Raw genomic sequence first — 22,511 nt, 5'->3', positions numbered from 1 at the left:
CACACACACACTCACATAAATACACACAAACACAAACACACACTCACACATACACACACACTCACACAAATACACACACACACTCACACACACACACACTCACACTCACACACATTCACTCACACAAACATGTGACATGTTGGACGAGGTGGAATTGAAAAGAGTTAAAGTCTATGGGCAGAATATTCTGTCTCTCGGGCAGGATGGGTGGGAGCAGGAGGCCGCGGGCGAGGAGCTGATCGCCGCTCGCGATTGGCTGCGCACCATCATTATACGTAGGCGGGTCAATCAGGCCTGTCCAAAGTGACGCGGGCCCAGTAGTGTCAGCCCTACCTGTGCGGGCAGGGGGAGGGGGGAGATTCGGGGCCTGTGCTATTTTGCATATGTGCGTGAAAGAGCGCAGAAACCTCCCAGAGGCACAGAGCTGCCTCAGGGAGATTCAGTTCAATTTGAAACTTTAAAATAAAGAAAGATTGAAATTATTTAGACGTGTTCCCTCGTGGGACAGTGTCATGTGACATGTTTATGAAATGTGTAAAAAATATTTATTAGTTTAATAAAACCTTCATGAAACCTCATTCCGCCCCCATGGATGAGGTGTTACGAAGAACGTGAAGGCCGCTTGGGCTCTTCGCCTGCCGGCCAAACCTTAATGTTCCGGGCATCCCTGTCAATTCATTCAATTGGTTTATTAATGGCCTTAACTGGACTTTGACAGTTCGGCGGGTGCACAGCCGCCTCCGGCACTTGCTCACCGAACGAATGGTCGGAATGACGCGCGGTGACATTGGGACACACGCCCAATGTAACCGCATCATTTTACGTGTTGGTGTGTTGGGTCCCCCCACCAGGCTGAAGAGAAAATTCTGTCCTGTAAGAAGATGTTCCGACATTTCTTTCATGTTCATTAGTTTCCAGTGGGGTTGTGGCTGATGTAAGCTGTAATTTCTGGAGATAATATCTTTTAAACTGTCTTTTCCAGAGTAGATGCTATGACACTTGGGGCAGGGATTTCGGGTCAGTGGGAGGGCACAATCGGAGGGGCCGGGAACGGCCGGGGATCGGACCGCTGACCCCGATCGGCCCCCGACTGCGATTTCACGCTGGATGGCCAGTTACCGGCCAGACAGTGGGATACACACACTGGGAATCTCAGCGTTGCCGGGGTGGGGGTGGGTAGAGGGTGGGCACTAACGTTAACACGGGCTCAGGCCGGCACTGACAGAAAGCTCCCTGAAGGCAGAGAAATGTAACAGAGATAGGGTTCCCGCATACAAATAGCAGGGAGAGAGATGATGTTGCTGGTCCATTCAGTAGACTTCTTCTGTCTTTAGTCTCTTGTGCTGCCTTTTTTCAACACTTGGCGGTAAAGGTGGCTGCGATCATGTGACTGGCTTTCAATTTGCACATCATTGTCCCTTAGCTGGCACTGGGATTTTCTCTCTCTGTTGTCTGAAGATCTATAGATCAATCGAGGCCTCCAACAAGTGGAATTCAGACGATTAATTCCTTGTATCCTCTTAGCCATTGTGATAGACAAAGATGATTAATGTCTCAGTTATGAACTCCTTGAAATGTCCATTTCCCCCTTGATCATGTCGAAAGGGGTTTTCTACACTTGCAAGGATATAAATGTGTTAGAAGCAGTTCAGAGAAGGTTCACTTGACTGGGATGGGGGTGGGTTATCTTACAAAGAAAGATTGAACAGGCTTGGCTTGTACCCATTGAAGTTTAAAAGATTGAGATGCGATCTTATTGAAATCAATAACCCTTTACTCACAGGGTTGTGAATCTTTGGGACTCTCTACCCCACAGGGCTGTGAAGATCTATCATTATGTTTAAAGGTGAGATTGAAAGATTTGTAAATACCTGTGATTTAAAGGGATATGGGGAGAGTGTGGGGAAAAGGCATTGAAGTGAATGATCAGCCATGATGGTATTGAATGATGGAAGAGGCTCGATGGGCTGAATGGCCTACTCCTGTTCCTATGAAACATAATATCCTGAGGCGACTTGACAGGGTGGATCCTGAAAGGATGTTCCTCCTTGTGGGAGAGGCTAGAACTAGGGGACACAATTTAAAAATAATGGGTCCCCCATTTAAGACGGAGATGAGATGACATTTTTTTCTTTCAGAAGGTTGTGAATCTTTGGATTCCCCAGAGAGTGGTGGAGGCAGCGTTAATAAATATTTTTAAGGCAGAAGTAGATAGATTCTTGACAAAGTCAAAGTCTATTGGAATAGGCGGGATGTTGAGTTGAGGCCACAACAGATCAGCCGTGATCTTATTGAATGGCAGATCAGGCTCGACAGTCCAAACAGCCGACTCCTGCTACTAATTCGATTGTTCGTATGTAGTGACTTTGCTTGGCAAAAAGCTCTTTTAACAAAGTTCGTCATGTATCTGATCAGCTGATAAATTGAAAGATTAATATTCCACATCGCACACAACACATTGTCGTGACACCTGTCATACACGGATTCCCTTCAATCATGAGCAAGTTCTCATTGATGGTTCCCAATATCAAATGTGCTCAATGTTAAAACTCTCATCCTTGTATGCAGATTTCTCCATGGTCTCACCCCTCCCTCTCTGTGTATCTCTTTCTGCAAATCTTGTATTGCTCCAACTCTGGCTCGTTGAATATTCCTACTTCCTTCACCTCACCATTAACAGTAATGTCTTCAGTTGTCAAGCTCCTAAACGCAAGCAGTTTCTCCTTAAAACTGACCTGTCTCTTTGACTCAACAACAACTTTAGTCTGATTACATTACTGTGCAATGCCTCAGGAGGTTGGACTCAGTGAAAGGATCTTTAAGAATACAAGTTATTGATGTTGTTGTTGATCCCACTAATGAGTTAACAATAAAAAAATGAACCACATTTCTCAACCAGCTGCTGTTGTCAAGGAGGGTTCTATCCCTTTAGTTTTATTCAGGGTGGAGTTTTTATCCATGTGTAACAGATTGCCCTCAGAGCCCTGAATTTTCTGACTGGTTTCAATGGTTGAGAAATTTTTATTGGGTGTATAATTCTGCGAGTGATTGCTCCATTCTAAATGAACACAAATTTACTTTTAGCAGAATTACATTAACTCAGCAAGTTCTTTAATGGCTGATAAGAAATGTAAGTAAAGAGGTGGACAGTGGAAAAAATGTGTGTTCATGTTTGTTGCAATTTGCAATGTTGATGGTGGTTTGAAACTGCAAGAAAAATGTGTTGCTGTTCTCAGGCTGGACGTGTGACTGACACCCTGTGAATATACAATGGCAGTAGGTGAAAGTTACCGAATGAAGGGTTGTGTTTGCAAGTGTGAGAAGAACTGCATTGGTACAGAATTTGTTAAAGGCAAACATCATGGGCGCTGGTCCATTTCTTGAACACCAGGAGATGCAGATGGAAGAAAGATGAACAGGTGTACAGGGATCATGCCAGCTACGCCAGGGTGTGGACAAATGACCTCAGAAGGAAGCATCACTAAGCTAGAAGTGGAAATGTTGAAATGTTCGGCACAGAAGGAGTTAATTCAGTTCATTGTAGAAAGAAAATAAAGATGGAAAGAAAAGGTGATATTAAGAGAGAGAGAGATGAAAGGTATAGGCAGGAAAACTATTTTAATTATTTTCATTGTCAATATTTAATAATCCCTAACACTAATTAGAGTAATTAAATTCTTCAGGAGTGAGGGTCCACATTTTTAACACTTCATTTTCAGGGCCTGAGAGATTATTTGGCAGAAATTATCACCGACTCATCAATTAAATTTCAATAAACCTGAACTCACCGACATTAACATTTCCTTCTATGTTTATAAGAAGAAAGACTTGTATTTATATAGCGCCATTCAAGACCAATGGACATCTGATTGCATTTTAGAGCCAATGAATTATGTTGGAAGTGTGACTGCTCTCTTCTGGAGAAAACGTGGCAGCCATTTTGTGCACAGCAAGCTCCCACAAATAGCAACATATTAATGACCACCTGATCTGTTTTTTCTTTCTGCTGCTGCTTATGGGATAAATATTATCCAGGGCAGCAAGGCTAACGTCCCTGCTCTATTTCATATTGAAATGTGATTCTCTATGTCCACCTGAAAGGGCAGAGAGGGCCACAGTTCAATATTTCACTCGTAAAACAATGTTGCGCTCTCTCTTTATGGCAGCATGAATCTTTGTGCTCAAGTTCTGGTTGGGATTGAATCTCGACCATTGTGACTCACAGTGAGAATGTTACCGTCTAACCCGCTGCTGCTTAGCGATTAGTGGGTAAGTACATCACGGGCAGAATCTTCGGGTCGGTGAGCGGGGGCGGGGCCTGCTCGCCGACGCGTAAAACAACATCACCGCGCGTCCTTCAGATCTTGAGTTCCGTGGGCGTGCACCGGAGTCGGCTGTGTGCCCGCCGAACTGTCAAAGGCCTATTAAGGCCGTTTAAATAGTAATTAAACTAATTAACTGAGCTGCCCGTCCAACCTTAAAGTTGGCGGGCAGGCGAATAGCCCAGGCGGCCTTTGCATAAATCATGATACCTCATCCACGGGCAGGATGAGTTTTCATTAAGGTTTTCAAAGTTTCATAAAAACTTATAATGAAATTCATTGACATCACCCAGCTGATGTGACACTGTCACATGAAGGGGACGTGTTTTAAAACATTTTTTTTTAATTAAAATTTTGAGAAATAAAACTGATCTCCCTGAGGCAGCTCTTTGTCTGAGGGAGATTTCTGTGCTCTTTCACACGCACACACTAAAGAGCTCAGGCCCCGACTCAGGCAGCCCACTCCCCCCGCCCGCACAGGGAGTGCACAGCGTTTCCGGGTGTGCGTCACGCTGGTCAGTCCTTAATTGTCCCGCCCAAGGAAAATGGCGGCGCGAAGCCAATTGCGGGCAGTGATCGGCTACCTGCCTGTCCAAACCCCCACGACTGGGGTAGAATTCTCCCCCATGCCTTTACATTAATTCTCATGACAAGTCTATCTGTTAATAACTGTGTGGTGCAGCATCTGGGGAAACAGGGCCAGAGGCTGCACATTTTTGAATTTAATTACACATGTGCACACTCTGTGCTGCTCATTTACTCCATAATAACAATGAACATTGTTAGTTTTTGCCATTATTCTCAATGGAAAATCCAGCTCAATAAGTCAATGCCTGAAAGACCAAAACTCTACAGTTTTAATTGTTCACATTCTGGGCCTGTGAAGTTGAGGGCAGTAATTATCAATGATGTTATCATGTAAGGTAATTGACCTTTCTGTGGCCTGATTAATGGCTAGCAAATTAGCAAATGTCACAGTTTCATCAAAGTCAGGGAGTGTTTAAGAGTGATCTACCATTTTCTCAAAGCTAATGGTGGACAAATCAGACAGTAATTTGTGGTGATTCGCAATTCATCGGGTGTCTCTTCATTACCTCAATATGCTGGCCGAATTTTACATTTGTGAAGTATTCACTCACTGTTGCATTTTCAGCAAATTCTGGACCCTTAAGTTTTCAGCAATAGTGCAGAAAGTAAAAGAAATGCCAGGGTGCATCACACCTCCCATGATGTCAGCAACCACATCCTGAGACATAAACCCCTGGCAGCAATTGTCTGTAGCTCACCAAAGAGGCAGATGTAGAGCAGTGCCGTCTATTGTAAGGAGATCTGCAGCTAAGAAGTGACAGCAATGGTCAGTTGTAAGCTTCATTCTGGACACACATGAAGGATACATTTTCTGGGACCTGGCTTGCTTCTATCTTCCAGCTGATTTAAATTCCTCATCTGAGTTTTATTGGATAATTCTTTCAACGTGACAACTAAGAGCTGGGTGACAGACGACAAGTTCTCATCAATCCTTTTTGAGCATATAACAATGTGGATTCTGATTCTTTTTATTTGTTCTGTGCCCGGTGAGTAACAGCCAGAGCTGGTATTTCAGATAATCAGTGTTAGATTAACTCTAGTTTATGTTTTACACAGCAGAGAAGTTTAAATACTTGGAGACATGTAAAGATACAAAATACTCAGCAAAAATATATGAATGATAATTTTATGAAGTATTGTACCTATATTGTTAATTCTTTTGCACCACAGAAATATTTATCAATGTACAGTAAACTGTATTATTAATGGTGAATACAAAATAAATAACTTATTTAATTTTTTAACAGTTACATGAGTGACAGAATAAAATCCAAAAGTAACACATTTTAATCCAGTAAATTTAACTTTTTTATGTCATGTGACATCTAACATATGTACTGGAAACTATGGGGCTTGGTTAGCTCAGTTGGCTGGTGTGTGATGCTGAATGATGTGAATTGCCTGGGTTCAATCATCTCTGATTCTTCCAAACTACAGGAAATATAGACCTGGGGTACTCAATCTCTCATAACTTAAATCTACCACCCCAATAACCAGTCTAGTGATTCGTCATTGCACTCCTTCCGGAGCAATTGTGTCATTCCTTCTGTGAAGAGAAGTGCACACAAATGTGGCCTCTCAAATGCCCTGTAAAATTGAAGTAAGGTTTCTTTACTCTTACACTCCAATCTCTCTGGAATATAAGTTAATGTACCATTTGCCTTCCTAATTGCTTGTTGTCCCTGAATGTGGATTTTCTGTCACTCATTTACAAGGACACTTAGGCCCTCTGGATGCAAACATTCAAATTTAGTCGCTATTTAAATAATATTCTGTATTTATTCCTCCCAAAGTGGAGTTACGAATTTATTTTGTAACCAGAATTGTTAAACTCCCAGGGCAGAATCTTGCCCTTGATGGGCGGGCGGGCGGGCGGGCCCCACCGGCTCGGTGGTGGGTGGGCAGCCGATCGCCGCCGCCGAAACCGGCCCCGCCGACATTTTACATTCAGGCCGTGTGCTTCCTGGGCGGGCATGGGGGGCATTCCCAAAATGTCAGAGTGCAAAGCTCCCTGAGACTAAGTGCTGCCTCAGGGCGAGCGCTGACAGCGTTTGAAACTTTAAAAATAGAAAAGTAAAAAGATTATTAACATGTCGCCCTCATGTGACAATGTCACACGAGATGGGACATGTTAATAAATATCACAAAAGCTTTATTAAACTTTTTAAAAACACACATGAAAACTCATTCCCGCCGGTGGATGAGGTCTCATGTTTTTTAGGAAACCCGCCCTGGGCTCTTGGCTGACCCGCCAGCCTTAAGGTCGGACGGGCAGGTCCTTTAATTGGTTTAACTACCCTGTCAATGGTTTCAATTGGCCATTAACAGGTTGGCCGGCGGGCAGCAGATTTCGCAGTCCGCCCGCCTTCCTGAATATTTAAATGGGGCGGGACGATGTCAGCAGTTCCCCCAAAGTCACCCCGTGTCATTTTCGCATCGGCAAGCGGGCCCCGCTCCCTAGCTCACCGACAGAAACGTTCTGCCCCCAGTTTCACTCTCTCAAGGCCACGATTCTGTTAATTCCATTCCATCAAATCTCCCATAAAAAACCTATGCCTCAAATTTATTAATTTTATACAGGATACTTCCTGTATCATACACACTCCAGTGAAAGCTCCCTCTGGCTGTTTGACAATCATCTTCCTTTCAATTTTTCCTCTTCCTGATCTGATCTTACTGCCCTTCCATTCACCCTCTTTATCTTTCACGCATCTTTTCCTCTTTCTGTTCTCTCTGCCACGTCATCTCGTGTTAACTTCCCTCCTGCCATTTTGGTGTAAACTCTTTCCTCCCAGCATGAGTTCCTCTCTCAGGAAGGTTATTGGTTTGATAACTGTCCAAGTAAACTCCTCCTGTGCTGTACTGCCTGTCCCTTATCCAGAACTGGCCCTATTGTGCCAGGGACACTTTTCTTCTGAGCCTACTCTCCATCCAGAGAATTATTTCTGCTACCTTTCTATTCTTACCTGTCTACAGTGTAACATTGGGAATAACCTTATACTCACTTCCCTCAAGGTCCTGCTCATTGATCGATCTCCAAGTTTCTGAATCTTCCCTTACCAACCCCCAATTGCTTTCATTTCAATGTTACTGGTTGTAAGAACCGTCTTCACTTCCCTCGCCAAATCCTGCTCCAGTACAAGTTGCAGTCAACATACTTGAAGGATAGAAATTGTTTTGACTGTTCCCATGGTGATGAATGAATTGGAGAAGAAACATAAATTTAAGTTGTTGTTGCCCTTGGAATTAAAGAATTGCCTTTATGTAGCACCAATTCCAACCACAGGGTCTCCCAAAGCACTTTACAGCCAATGATTTATCTGAAGTGTTGTTATTGTTGTAATGTTGAAACAGTGTCCGTCGATTTGTGTGCAGCAAAGTCCCACAAACAAAAATATGATAATGACCAGGTTTCTCTTTTTTTTTAGTAATTGTTGGTTGAGGGATAAGTGTGGACCATTAGACTGGGGAGTACTCCCCTTCTCTTCTTTGAAATAGAGCAATGCAAATTTGTGCATTGACCTGTGTGGCAGGCTGGGTCCCAGATTTTGGTCCTTGGGCCGTGTGCACGAGTTTGGGAGATTTCCAGAATTGGCGAACATCACCTTTCAAAATGGCCGCCCTCAGGTGGGATTTTCGGTCGGGGTGGGGGGTTGGGGGGGGTGCAGTCGACGGGGGGACACCAGAACGAATCCACAGGCTGCCGGACGTGGAGATGGGCTGGGGGCAAGGCCTCCTCTGTGCCCTGGCATTGTGCTTAAATAGAAAAAATATTGTGAAAAAACAGAAAACATCCTTCCAGCCCTCACCCATTACCCCCTCACTCCCCCACACATTCACTGTGGCCCATCCATGGCAACCTGTGCCAACCCATGCTTCTGTTGTGTTAAGAAGCTAAGTCCAGTCCAGATTAAGAGTTCCAATAAACAAAGGGTTTATTCAAGTATCTGCTGGAAGAGATCATCGTGGATGCTTTATCCAAGGATCTCTGCCAATGCACGGTCGGCGTAGCATATTTATACCTTTTAGTTATCACATTTCACTATACTGCTACACAATCTCCAGTTATATACCTAACGAGCAGATATCTCGTTATCTCATTGCAAGGCTGGGAAATGCCTTGTTTCTAAGACCTCCCAGTCTATGCTCTTATCACTCTAACATTTGTTTACTCATCCTGCGAATCTCATTAAGTTTTATGGCTTGTGATTGTTAGCTGGGTTCTCACAGTACCATACCCATCATGCCTATGTGTTGGCTGTGTTTCCCATTATGCTTAGAAAAAGCTCTTACAACTACACTTAAAGCTATTCATGCTAATAACTGTATTTGTCTATTTTTACAGCTATTAATGCACATCTTAATATCTGTTTTAAGATTGACTTAGTTCATTTCCCAACTTAACACCCTGCTCACTCTCCATGGCCCTTACACCCCAATGCCAACTTAGTGCCCCTCTACCCACCCCCATTGCCCCATACCACCTATGCCAACTCAGTGCCAACCCATGTACCCATCACCATTTGCCCTTACTCCTCCATACCAACTCACTTAGTACCATTCGACCTTCTCTGGAGTAGGAATTGAAAATGCAAACTACCGACCCGGGGTGATAGCGCAAACACTGAGCCACAAGGTAACACAATAACAATAGCGACTATACTTTAAAAATAAATCCTTGGCTGTGAAATACTTGGCATCGATGGTAAGTTAATACATTAATATTTTCTTTCATCACAAACCAGAAAGAGTACTATGAATGGATATAGTAGAGAGTTTCCTCTGTAAACGGTGGTAAATCTTATTCATATCTATCGGCTTGCATTATGCAGTTATTTACTTTTCAGTTTCTGAAATGTTGTCTCCTCAGTTTCAGGTGCATTGTGGGCAGACAAGCAAGTAACAGGGATTGTGGGAAGAGCGATCACAATAAATTGTCACTATGACAGATGGCACCAGCAACAAGTGAAATATTGGTGTCATGGTTGGACTGATCAATGCTCAAACTTAGTGAGAACAGATGATCCAGGAGGGCGGCGAGGAAGAATATCGATCACAGATATCAAGACAGTAGGAATATTTATTGTTACTATGGAGAATCTTCGCTTAGAAGATGCAGGATATTACCGCCGTGGTATTGTTAAACCTGGCCCCGCTTTTGACCCAAAGTTAACTGTAGAGCTACAAATATCTTATGGTACATTTCTCAGTGATTTTATTTCTTATTCTCGACTGAAATGTCTGATCAATGTTTTATTTGGGAGGAAACATGACAGCTCCGATATCCCAAGGCTCCACAGCAATGCAGAGTCTTAAAGGTAAAGGGCAGAGGTCGGGAAATCCGACTCATGTTACCCAAACCCAATTCATGGCCTGTCCAACTTTCTGACCAAGAACTTCAAAGATTATCAGACTAACAATTTGTTTGGCATCAGAATCACAGTGCAGAAGAGGCCCTTCGGCCCATCGAGTCTGCACCGACACGTGAGAAACCCCTGACATACCTACCTAATCACATTTTCCGGCACTTGGCCCATAACCCTGAATGTTATGACATGCCAAGTGCTCATCCAGGTACTTTTTAAAGGATGTGAGGCAACCCGCCTCCACCACCCTCCCAGGCAGCGCGTTCCAGACCGTCACCAACCTCTGGGTAAAAAAGCTTTTCCTTACATCCCCCCATAACCTCCTGCCCCTCACCTTGAACTTATGCCCCCTTGTGACTGGCCCTTCAACTAAGGGGAACTGCTGCTCCCTATCCACCCTGTCCATGCCTCTCAAAATCTTGTACACCTCGATCAGGTCGCCCCTCAGTCTTCTCTGCTCCAACAAAAACAACCCAAATCTATCCAACCTCTCTTCATAACTTAAATGTTTCATCCCAGGCAACGTCCTGGTGAATCTCCTCTGCACCCCCTCCAGTGCAATCACATCCTTCCTATAATGTGGCGACCAGAACTGCACACAGTACTCCAGCTGTGGACTCACTAAGGTTCTATACAACTCCAACTTGACCTCCCTACTTTTGTAATCTATGCCTCAATTGATAAAGGCAAGTGTCCCATATGCCTTTTTCACCACCCCACTAACATGCCCCTCCGCGTTCAGAGATCGATGGACACACACGCCAAGGTCCCTTTGTTCCTCAGAACTTCCTAGTGTCATGCCATTCATTGAATACTTCCTTGTCAAATTACTCCTTCCAAAGTGTATCACCTCACACTTTTCAGGGTTAAATTCCATCTGCCACTTATCTGCCCATTTGACCATCCCGTCTATATCTTCCTGTAGCCCAAGACACTCAACCTCACTGTTAACCACCCGGCCAATCTTTGTGTCATCCGCAAACTTACTAATCCTACCCCCCACATAGTCATCTATGTCATTTATATAAATCACAAATAATAGGGGACCCAGCACAGATCCCTGTGGTACGCCACTGGACACTGGCTTCCGGTCACTAAAGCATCCTTCTGTCATCACCCTCTGCCTCCTACATCTAAGCCAATTTTGAATTCATCTTATCAAATTACCCAGTATCCCATGTGCATTTGCCTTCTTTATAAGTCTCCCATGTAGGACCTTTTCAAAGGCTTTGCTGAAATCCATATAAACTACATCAACTGCACTACCTTCATCTACACATCTGGTCACCTCCTCAAATAATTCAATCAAATTTGTTAGGCATGACCTCCCTCTGATAAAGCTATGCTGACTATCCCTGATCAAACCTTGCCTCTCCAAGTAGAGATAGATTCTCTCCTTCAGAACTTTCTCCAATAGTTTCCCGACCACTGACGTGAGACTCACTGGCTTGTAGTTCCCTGGCTTATCTCTACAACCCTTCTTAAATAGCGGAACCACATTAGGTGTTCTCCAGTCCTCTGGCACCTCCCCCGTGGCCAGAGAGGAATTAAAAATGTGGGTCGGAGGCCCTGCGATTTCCTCCCTTGCCTCCCTCAGCAGCCTGGGACACAAATCATCTGGACCAGGAGATTTGTCCACTTTTAAGCCTGCCAACACCTCCAATACCTTGTCACTCGCTATATCAATTTGCTTAAGAACCTCACAGTCTCTATCCCCTAGTTCGATACCTTCATCCTCATTCTCATGGGTGAAGACGGATGTGAAGTATTCATTCAACACTCTAGCGATGTCCTCTGGTTCCACCCATAGATTGCCCCCTTGGTCCCTTATGGGCCCTACTCTTTCCCTGGTTATCCTCTTCCCATTGATATACTTATAGAATATCTTGGGATTTTCCCTACTTTTACCAGCCAGAGCTTTGTCATATCCCCTCTTTGCTCTCCTAATTGTTTCTTAAGCTCCACCCTGCAATTCCTGTACTCCATTAATGTCTCCGTTGATTTGCTTCCCTTGTACCTGCTAAAAGCCTCTCTTTTCCTTCTCAACATAACCTGAATACTTCTGGTCATCCATGGTTCTCTGGGCTTGTTACTCCTTCCTATCACCCTAGAGGGAACATGTTGAGCCTGTACCCTATCCATTTCCATTTTGAACACTCCCCACTGTTCCTCTGTAGATTTCCCCACAAGTAACTGTTCCCAGTCTACCTTGGCCAGATCCTGCTTTATTTTACTAATATCCACTCTCCCCCAATCCAAAACATTTTTTGCAACTTGTCGATTTCTTTTTCCATAACAAACTTAAACTGTGCCATGTTGTGGTCGCTATCGCTGAAATGCTCCCCCACCACCACCTCAGCCACCTGTCCAGCTTCATTCCCCAGAATTCGGTCCAGCACTGCGCCGTCCCTTGTTGGACCCTCTACATATTGACCTAGAAAGTTCTCCTGTACCCATTTTAAGAAATCCACTTCATCCAAGCCCTGAACACTATGTCAATCCCAATTAATGTTGGGAAAGTTGAAATCACCTAATATAATTACCCTATTGTTATTGTTTTTACACACCTCCACAAATTGTGCACATATTTGCTCCACAATTTCCCATTGACTACCCGGGGGTCTATAAACACCTAACGATGTGGCAGCCCCTTTTTTATTTCTAAGCTCTACCCACAAAGCTTCATTCGATGCCCCCTCCAAGATATCATCTCTCCTTACTGCAGTAACTGACTCCTTAACTAATAATGCAATGCCCCCTCCTCTTTTACCCCCTCCCCTGTCTCACCTGAAGATTCTATATCCCGGAATGTTGAGCTGCCAATCCTGCCCTTCCCTCAACCACGTCTCAGTGATGGCTACTATATCACAATTCCATGTGTCAATCCTCACCCTTAACTCATCCGTTTTACCTGTAATATCCCTGGCATTAAAATAAATTGAAGCTTAATGTAGCTGTACTCCCTCTGACTTGATTGTTTTACTATATTATGATGTGTCCCTATTCTGCTAACATTCTGTGTACCTTCCCCTGATGAATTAGTTTAAACTCCTCCCAACAGCACTAGCAAACCCGCCCACAAGGATGTTAGTCCCGTTCTGGATCAGATGGAGGCCATCCCGCTTGTAGAGGTCCCACCTTCCCCAGAAATGGCCCCAGTGATCCAGGAATCTAAAACCCTCCCTCCTGCACCAACTCTTAAGCTACGTATTCATCTGAGCTATTCTCCTATTTCTGAGCTCGCTAGCACGTGGCACTGGGAGTAATCCAGAGATTATAACCCGAGAGGTCCTGCTTTTTAGTCTACTGCTTAACTCCAAATTCTTGATGCAAGACCTCATCCCCCTTTCTACCTATGTCATTGGCACCAACATGTACCATGACCTCTGCCTTATCACCCTCCCCCTTCAGGATGCCCTGCAGCCGTTCAGTGACATCCCGGACCCTGGCACCAGGGAGGCAACATACCATCCTGGAGTCACATTGACAGTCACAGTAGCACCTATCTGTTCCCCTGACTATAGAATCCCCTGTTACTATTGCTATTCCTCCCTTCCTCCCCTCCTGTACAGACAGGCTGCTTATGGTGCCAGAAGCTTGGCAGAAGCCTGGAGGAACCAGTGCCCTCATCAGCCTCCAAAATGGAACGCCGATTTGTGAGCGGTGCCCCAGGGAACTCCTGAACTACCTGCCTATTTCTTTTGGACTGCCTGGTGGTCACCCATTCCCTTCCTTCCTCAAGTCCCTTCATCTTCGGTGTGACCACCTCTCTAAACGTGCTATCCATGATGCTCTCAGACTCACGGATGCTCCACAGTGTCTCCAGCCACCGTTCCAGCTCTGAAACCCGAGCTTCCAGGAGCTGCAGCTGGACACACTTCCTGACACATGCTGGTCCCGGGCACTGGAAATGTTCCCGGCTTCCCACATGGAGCACGAGGAGCACACCACAGCTTTGAGCACTCCTGCCATGCCTTATCCCTTTAAATTAAACCTTTTAAGTCAATTACTCTAGGGCCCTTCTTTCCTGATCCTCGTTTCTGTAGAATATACAAACTGTAAACCACAAAAAGACCTTAAACTATAAGCAATTAAAGTAGTAAATACCTTACCCACTACTTACCAGTGATTCCTTTCCCTTGTAGCCTCTACTGCTGCAGCAGGGCAAGACCCACAGTCTGAAGATTTAAAAAGTTGGATAGCAAGGAAAAACTTTAAAGAGCACCTCTTCCCCTCTGCACCAAATTCCCACTGTGCACCAAATTGCCAATACCCACTCTGGCTGTGCCCCACTAAGGATGTGCTCTCGCCACTGTTCGTGTGCAAGCAGACTGTAATGTGCTTCTAGATAGTTCCTTTCTTAAATAGAGCTGAGGTGACTCACCACTAGTTTAGCTTCAAATAGTAATTAACATCTTTTCAGGCCCTAATCAGGCTTCAGGTGATTGACAGTTAACTGTCACACAGTCAGCTGAGTCAGCTACCTTACCAACCTTTTAACTAGACTACTGAACTTACAAAAATTAAAGCGAAATTAAAGAGAAAGAATTACCAGTTCAATTCCCACTTTGCACCAAATTGCCAATACCCACTCTGGCTGTGCCCCACTCAGGATGTGCTCTCTCTCCTGTTCGTGTGCAAACTACATGATATTGTGAAAGGCACCACCTGGTATGTGCAGCGCAATTCTCTGCTTTAGAAGCGTGTTAAATATCAGACTGTCAGATACTTACATTCAGAATATAATTAATGGTCAGACATTAACAAAGTGAGCAACAAGTTGTTTGTAATTGTACCTTGTAGTATCATGTGGGTTTAGGAGTGAATGGTGGGGCAGTGGGTGCAGAGGGGGTTAGATGCACGGAAAGTAACAGTGTGTTGGAATGCAGGGTAAACCTGTCGACATCCATATGTAACTGTAGCATGTCAGTCTGTGTGTGAGTGAGCAAACCCGTAAGGAGAGGCAGGTTATCAATTTCAGTCTGTTAATCGTTCAATTAGTGCAATTAGTGAAATCTAACTGTGGGTGCACAGGTTAGAATGCAAGGCCAAAAGACTGAGGCAATTGGGAGGCTGAAGACATGACTGGAAGAGATGTCAATAAGCACTGAAACCTCAATGCATGATTGTGTGAACAGTCGTATTCTCGGTATTTACAGATAAGTTACTTTCACAACTGTGGAGCTTAATTTGTACTTCTGGATTTCATTTTGGTGTTATTATAAATCAGATCAGCATGAGTGGCACTTACACTGTTTTACTTTGGGCCTCAGATGAGGACCAACATGATAAAACAACTGCTGCAGCAACTGGCTTCTCCACACAGGCCCTATAGGGTGTACCTATACCACATGGACTGCAGCAGTTCAAGAAGGCGGCTCACCACCAACTTCACAAGGGCAACGAGGGATGGGCAATAAATGCTGGCCCAGCCAGTGAAGCCAACATTCAGTGAATTAATTTTTAAAAAGGACAAAGGGGTGAACAGAGATGTGCATTTTGCTGGAGGACATGCCCACAACATTGGGAGTATAGGTTTCCTGATCAGTTTCCTTGACATGTTGGAACACAATGTCTCAGGAGGCACATTTAACAATATAAGATTTTCTCGACCAAACCTGTGCATGTTTTACTCTCCTCTGCCCTGCATCTCTACATGATGCAACCTCTGTAGCTTCAGCAGAGATAAGGACAGGCTGCTCAGGCTGCTGATGCTCTTAACCAATGTTCCCTGGGATTAGGAATGTGTGAGGTTCTTGGCAAAAGCTGCTCGAACTTCACGTGTGCAGGGTCAGACTCATCCATCAGGACATGAGGCAGCATGTGGGGAATTGAATGAAGTGGGGTGAGGCGGCAACAGATGAAAAGTGAAAGCACTTTGAGCCAAATTGCCACATCCATATCCTCTTTCACCATCGCCGCCTGTCATGGCCCATTCACTAGAAAACCATTCACTGTAGATCAGTGGGATGAAGAGCGACCAATGCCAAACCATCATGCCACTCATTCATTCGACAATCTCTTGGCAAGTGTGCATTATGGAAAGCCTGCCTGCTCATCCACATTCTTTGCAATTGTCCCAGAAGTATTCTGTTTATCAAAGGCCCCCATCTGCAAATGGCTGAACAGATAGAGAGAAAATGTTGCCATTGGCAGAGGGACCTGAAGTGTCCTGTGGCCTCTGACACAGACTCTCCGCTGGTGTTCCTGCCTCTGCCATCTGCTCCTGTTCATCTAGGATGTGCAGTTCACCACAGGGAAATCGAATCATTTGTCTCACTGGAAGAATTGTAGAATCATAGAATGGTAGCAACATAGAAGGAGGCCATTTGGCCTATCAAGCCTGGGCTGGCTCCCTGCAAGAACAATTTTGCTGGTCTCACTTCCCAGCCTTTTTCTGTAGCACTGCGAGCTTTTCCTTCAGATGCCTATCCAATTTTCACTTGAAAGCCAAGATTGAATCTAGCTCCAACACCCTTTCAGGCAGTGCATTGCAGTTCATAATCTCATGCCCCATAAATAAGATTTTCTTCCTGTCACTTTTGGCTCTTTTGACAATCACTTTACATCAGTGTCCTTGACTCTTCCACCAATGGGGATAGTTTCTTTCCATCTGTTCTGTCTTCACTGTTAATAGGACCCATGTGAAGACAAAATCAAGATGCAGAGCTTTTTCATTCATTGAGAGAGTTTGTTGATTTGTTCAGTCTCACAGCTCTCCTTGGAGGTGTCAGCTGTGGCTCAGTTCATAGCACCCTCGCCTTTGAATCAGAGGGTTGTGGGTTCATGTCCCACTCCCGGAAACCAAGAACTGTGATTGTACTCGAAAGAGTTGCAATCTGTGACTGTTGATAACTCGAAAGAGTTACACCACCCAGCTGCCAAATATTCATCCTCACAGCTCTCCTCCCACTCAACCCAGAGTCCCAGTTAACCCCTATTTATATGTGCTCAAAGGCAATTAATACCCATCACCTGTTTCTCTTAACTTTCACTATGCAGCTGACAAGAAATTAACATAGAGCCCTTTGATTCCCTGAGAAACTGAAAATGTCCATCCCAACCTTAAATATGTTCAACCCTGCACATTGTTTCAATTTAAATAATCTTCCAATGCCCTCTTTAATGCCTCGATTGAACCTGCCTCCACCACACTTCCAGGCTGTGCATTCCAGACCCAAACCACTTGCTGTGAGAAAAAGCTTTTTTCTCACATCACATTTGCTCCTTTTGTAAACCATTTTAATTCTGTGCCCTCTTGCTTTCGAACCTTTTACAAGCGGGACCAGTTTCTCCTTATCTACTCTATCCAGGCCCCTCATGATTTTGAACACCTCCATCAAATCACCTCTTAGCCTTCTCCTCTCCAAGGAGAACAGTCCCAACCTCTCCAATCAATTTTCATAAATGAAGTTTCTCATCCCTGGAATCATTTTTGTAAACCTTTTCTAAACTCTCGCCAATGCATTCACATCCTTCCTATAGTGTGGCGCCCAGAACTATACACAATACTCAAACTGAGGTCTAACTAGTGTCTTATATAAGCTGAGCTGCTCTTGTACTCTATGCCCCATTATAAAAACCCAGACTACTGTATGCTTTATTAGCTGCTGCCTCCATCTGTCCAGCCATCTTCAATGATCTATGCACATATACACTCAGGTCCCTCTGCCCCTGTACAGCCTTAAGAATTGTACCTCTTACTTTATATGGCCACTCCATGTTCCCCAATATCAAAATGCATCACTTCACATTTCTCCACATTGACATTCATCTGTCACTTATCTGCCCACTCCACCAACTTGCCTATGTTCTTTTGAAGTTCTATCCTGTCCTCCTCACAGTTTACAATGCTTCCAAGTTTCATATCATTTGCAAACTTTGAAATTGTCCCCTGTACACCAAGATCTAGATCATTAATATATATCAGGAAAAGCAAGGGTCCCAACACCAACCTCTGGGGAACTTCACTACAAACCTTCCTTCAGCCTGAAAAATATCTATTGATCATTACCCTCATTCCTATTGCTCAGCCAATTTTATATCCATGTGACTACTGTCCCTTTTATTCCATGAGCTATAACTTTTCTCATAAGTGTGTTGTTTGGCACTGTATCGAAAGCCTTTTGAAAGTCCCTGTACACCACATCAACAGCATTACCCTGACAATCCTCTCTGTTACTTCTTCAAAAAACTCCAGCAAGCTAGTTAAACATGATTGCACTTTTAGAAATCCATGCTGGCTCTTTCTAATCAACCCACATTTTTCCATGTGACTACTAATTCTAGCCCGGATAATTGTCTAGAAGCTTCCCCACCACTGAAGTTAAACTGACTGGTCTGTAATTGCTGGGGCTATCCTTACAACAATTCTCAAACAAGAGTGTAATGTTTGCAATTCTCCAGTCCTCTGGCACCTTCCCTAAGTCTAAGGAAGACTGTAAGTTTATGGCCAGTGCCCCTTCATTTTCTAGCCTTACTACCTTCAATATCCTTGGATTCATCTCATCTGGCCCCAGTGCCTTGTCAACTTTAAGTACCAACAGTTTATCCAGTAAAGACGGATGCAAAGTATTAATTTAATAGCTCAGCCAAGCCCCTGCCTCCATGTGTAAATACACTTTTTGGTCCCTAATTGGCCCTACTCCTCCTTTTATCACTCTCTTACTATTTACATGCCGATAAAAGACTTTGGGATTCATCTTTGTGTTGGCTGCCAGTCTTTTCTCATAATCCCTCTTTGCTTCTCCTATTTGCTTTTTCACCTCCACCCTGAATCTTCTGTATTCCGTTTGGTCCTCAATTGTGTTTTCTACCTGACACCTGTTATAAGCGCACTTTTTCTTCTTTATCTTAATTTGTATCTCCTTTTACATCCAGGGAGTTCTGGATTTGTTTGCCCTACCTTTCCCTTTTGAGGGATTAAACCTTGACTGTGCCCGAACCATTTGTTCTTTGAATGTAGCTCATTGTCCAGTTACAGCTTTTCCTGCCAACCTTTGGTTCCAGTCTATCTGACCCAGCTCCATTCTTGCCCCATTGAAATCCGCTCTCCCCCAGTTAATTCTTCTTATTCTGGATTGCACATTGTCTTTTTCTACTGCCACCCAAAATCTTAAGATGCAACGATCACTGCCTCCTAAATGTTTCCCACTGACACTTGATCAACTTGGCCCACCTCATTTCCAAGAACCAGGTTAACAATACGCCTTTTCTTGTTGGATTGGACACACACTGCAGTAGAAAATTCTCCTGAACACAATCTAGGAACTCTTGCCCCTCTCTGCCCTTTACACTACCACTGTCCCAGACTACATTTGGGTAGTTGAAGTGCCTCATTACAATTACTCTGTAATGTCTGCATCGCTCTGTAATTTCACTGCAGATTTGCTCCTCTACATCCTTCCCGCTAGTGGGCGGTCTCTAGACTACACCGAAAAATGCAATTGCACCCTTATTGTTCCTTCACTCTAGTCAAATTAATTCTGTCCTTGAACCCTCTTGGACATCCTGTTTCTCCAGCGCTGCAATTCTCTCCTTAACCAATACTGCTGCCCATCCTCCTTTCCTTCTTTTCCTATCTTTTCTGGCAACTTGAAAATGTCCCATTTATGCCTTCCCTCTGCTTCCTCTTCATTATTCAGCCCTCTCTCCATGCTAACTTGTCACCTTTAACTCCATGACTCCATACCTTGTGTAATAAACATTTGTGTGGCACTTTAGAGGATGCCTTTTGAAAATCCAGGTATATTACATCTGCTGGTTTCCATTTATCTACCCTCCTAGTTACATCTTCCAAAGCACTAATACATTTCTTAAACAGGATTACAATTTTGAATAACCATGTTGAATAGTTCTAATCATACTACGTTTTTGTGAATGGATTGTCAAGACTTCCTTAATTATAGATTCCAGCACATTCCCAACAATTACTGTCAGACAAACTGGATTGGAGTTCCTTTTCTCTCTCCCTCCTTTCCTGAATATAGAAACATAGAAACTAGGAGCAGGAGTAAGCCATTCGGCCCTTCGAGCCTGCTCCGCCATTCATTATGATCATGGCTGATCATCCAACTCAATAGCCTGCTCCCGCTTTCTCCCCATATCCTTTGATCCCTTTTGCCCCAAGAGCTATATCTAACTCCTTCTTGAAAACATACAATGTTTTGGTCTCAACTACTTTCTGTGGTAACGAATTCCACAGGCTCACCACTCTCTGGGTGAAGAAATTTCTCCTAATCTGTACTAAATGTTCTACCCCATATCCCCAGACTGTTACCCCAAGTTCTGGACTCCCCCACCACAGAGAACATCCTTCCTGCATCTACCCTGTCTAGTCCTGTTAGAATTTTATAGGATTCTAAGAGATCCCCCCTCATTCTTCTGAACTGCAGCGAATATAATCCTAACCGACTCAACCTCTCCTCATATGTTAGTCCCACCATCCCAGGAATCAGTCGGGTAAACCTTCGCTGCTTATAAACACCTAGAACTCTCTGTTCCTGTCAACCCTTCAGAATTGTACCAATTTGTTGATGTAGCCTCCACTCCTTCTTCAAACCAAAATGTATCACTCTGCACTTCTCCGAATTAAATTGCATCAGCCACATGTCCCCCCATTCCACCAGCCTGTCTATGGTCGGTTGAATTATATCATTATCCTCCTCATGGTTCACAACACTTCTAATTTTTGTAGCATCTGCAATTGAAATTATGCCCTGTACACCCATGTTCAAGTCCTTAATATATATCAAGAAAAGTAGTTTCTTAGCACTGCCCCCTGGGAAACACCACGACCTGCCTTCATCCAATCCAAAAGACCACTTTTCATCGCTGCTGTTTTCTGTCACTTAGTCAATTTCATATCCAAGCTGCTACTTCCTCCTTTATTACATCATCCCAGCAAAGTGTGAGTATCTGAGCTGGTGCACGGTCTGCCTGAGGCCAATGACACTGCTCCCTCAGAGGAAGAGACGTCTTCAGCAGATTCATTTCCCTCGACCACCTCCTACAGGGCACTTGAAGACTCTGTGGAAATGTACAGAGTTAGAAATGTTGAGGCTAAACCTTTCTAAGTGATCATTATGCACGTGATAATATTTCACTCGCTGCTGACATCAAATGAACATGATTGTGATCAACAAGAGAATCATTGTGTCCAGTTCCTGGATTCAGTGCCTTGTCATCTGAAAAAGTGACTCAGCCTAATCCCACCATCCAGTTTTTGATCCATATTCATGTAGGTTACAGCATCTCAGGTGTATATGCATTTTGTTTACTATGTTCATGGTTTCTGCTTCTATCACCCTTTCAGACAGTGTGTTCCAGAGTCTCACCACCCTCTGGGTGATTAAATCTCCTCTAATCCTTCGATCAATTAATGTAAATCTATGGCTCCTGACTCAGGGTCTTATCTTGAGTCCTGATGTTCCGATATAATGGTAGACATGGTCGTTCAGGCTACGAGGAGGATGGAGAGATATGGAGAGGTGGATGTGTTGCTGAGATTCCAACATGACTGACCCTGGATGAAATGCTGATGGGCTGAAATTTGTACAGAATTTGATTTTTTGATTTTTCAGTCAATATCTGAACATTTGTTTCTCTCCCACAGAATCTGTGTCTGTTCCTGTGTTTAGATTTTCATCACCACCAAATGTCCAATGTTTTGAGAGCTCAGTGTCCGTCTCCTGTGAGTCTGTCCAGGGATCCCTTCCCATTCAGTACACATGGTATGAAAAGAACCCGTTTCAAGACTTAAAGATCTCTGACACCAATAAACTGGATCTACATTGTCAATCCTTCAAACAGCAACATCATCAATATTACTGCACAGCCTCGAATAATCAGGGAGAAAAACCCAGTGAAATGGTTAATGTGTCAATGATCAGCAGATCAGGGCAGGAGTGCGTGTATGTGACAAAAATCAGCAGCATTGGTGAATATTATTTTCAGCTTAAATAATTGTAATTTGAAAAAATAACTAATGTATATCTGAATTGGTCACTGGCTAAGTTCTGCCAATACTCTTTCCCTCTAAGCGATTGAAACAAAAATAGAATTGCATTTATTTTGCGTTATTCACAACTTCATGACACCCTAAAGTGCTTTACAGTCAATTCTGTCTCTGAATTGGAGCCACTGTTGTGATGTAGGAAGATCAGCAGCAATTTGTGCACAATAAGCTTCCTCAAACAGCGATGTGATCATGACCAGACAATCTGCTTTCTGTTAA

The 22,511-nt window shown here is 43.9% G+C and overlaps 1 protein-coding gene across 1 annotated transcript; it reads left to right on the top strand.

Moving 5' to 3' along the window:
* Window positions 1-5,747: 5,747 nt before the first annotated feature.
* Window positions 5,748-22,240, top strand: LOC144684060 (CMRF35-like molecule 8). The gene is made up of 3 exons (XM_078547774.1): window positions 5,748-5,896; window positions 9,781-10,107; window positions 21,891-22,240. Exons 1-3 carry the CDS (start codon window positions 5,860-5,862, stop codon window positions 22,238-22,240), a joined length of 714 nt encoding a protein of 237 aa, XP_078403900.1. The 5' UTR covers window positions 5,748-5,859.
* Window positions 22,241-22,511: the final 271 nt, after the last annotated feature.

The sequence above is a fragment of the Cetorhinus maximus genome, chromosome 8, assembly GCF_964194155.1.
Source record: "Cetorhinus maximus chromosome 8, sCetMax3.hap1.1, whole genome shotgun sequence".
NCBI classification, from domain to species: Eukaryota; Metazoa; Chordata; class Chondrichthyes; order Lamniformes; family Cetorhinidae; genus Cetorhinus; species Cetorhinus maximus.
Note: the sequence above shows the minus strand (reverse complement) of the source record. Positions and strands in the feature narration are given on the sequence as shown.

What these genes read in the sequence shown, in the direction of transcription:
- LOC144684060 (XM_078547774.1), top strand. Translation starts at nt 5,860, where the DNA reads ATGTGGATTCTGATTCTTTTTATTTGTTCTGTGCCCG. An exon ending in TTTTATTTGTTCTGTGCCCG is followed by an intron (nt 5,897 to 9,780) that starts GTGAGTAACAGC and finishes TTGTCTCCTCAG; the next exon opens with TTTCAGGTGCATTGTGGGCA. An exon ending in AGAGCTACAAATATCTTATG is followed by an intron (nt 10,108 to 21,890) that starts GTACATTTCTCA and finishes TCTCTCCCACAG; the next exon opens with AATCTGTGTCTGTTCCTGTG.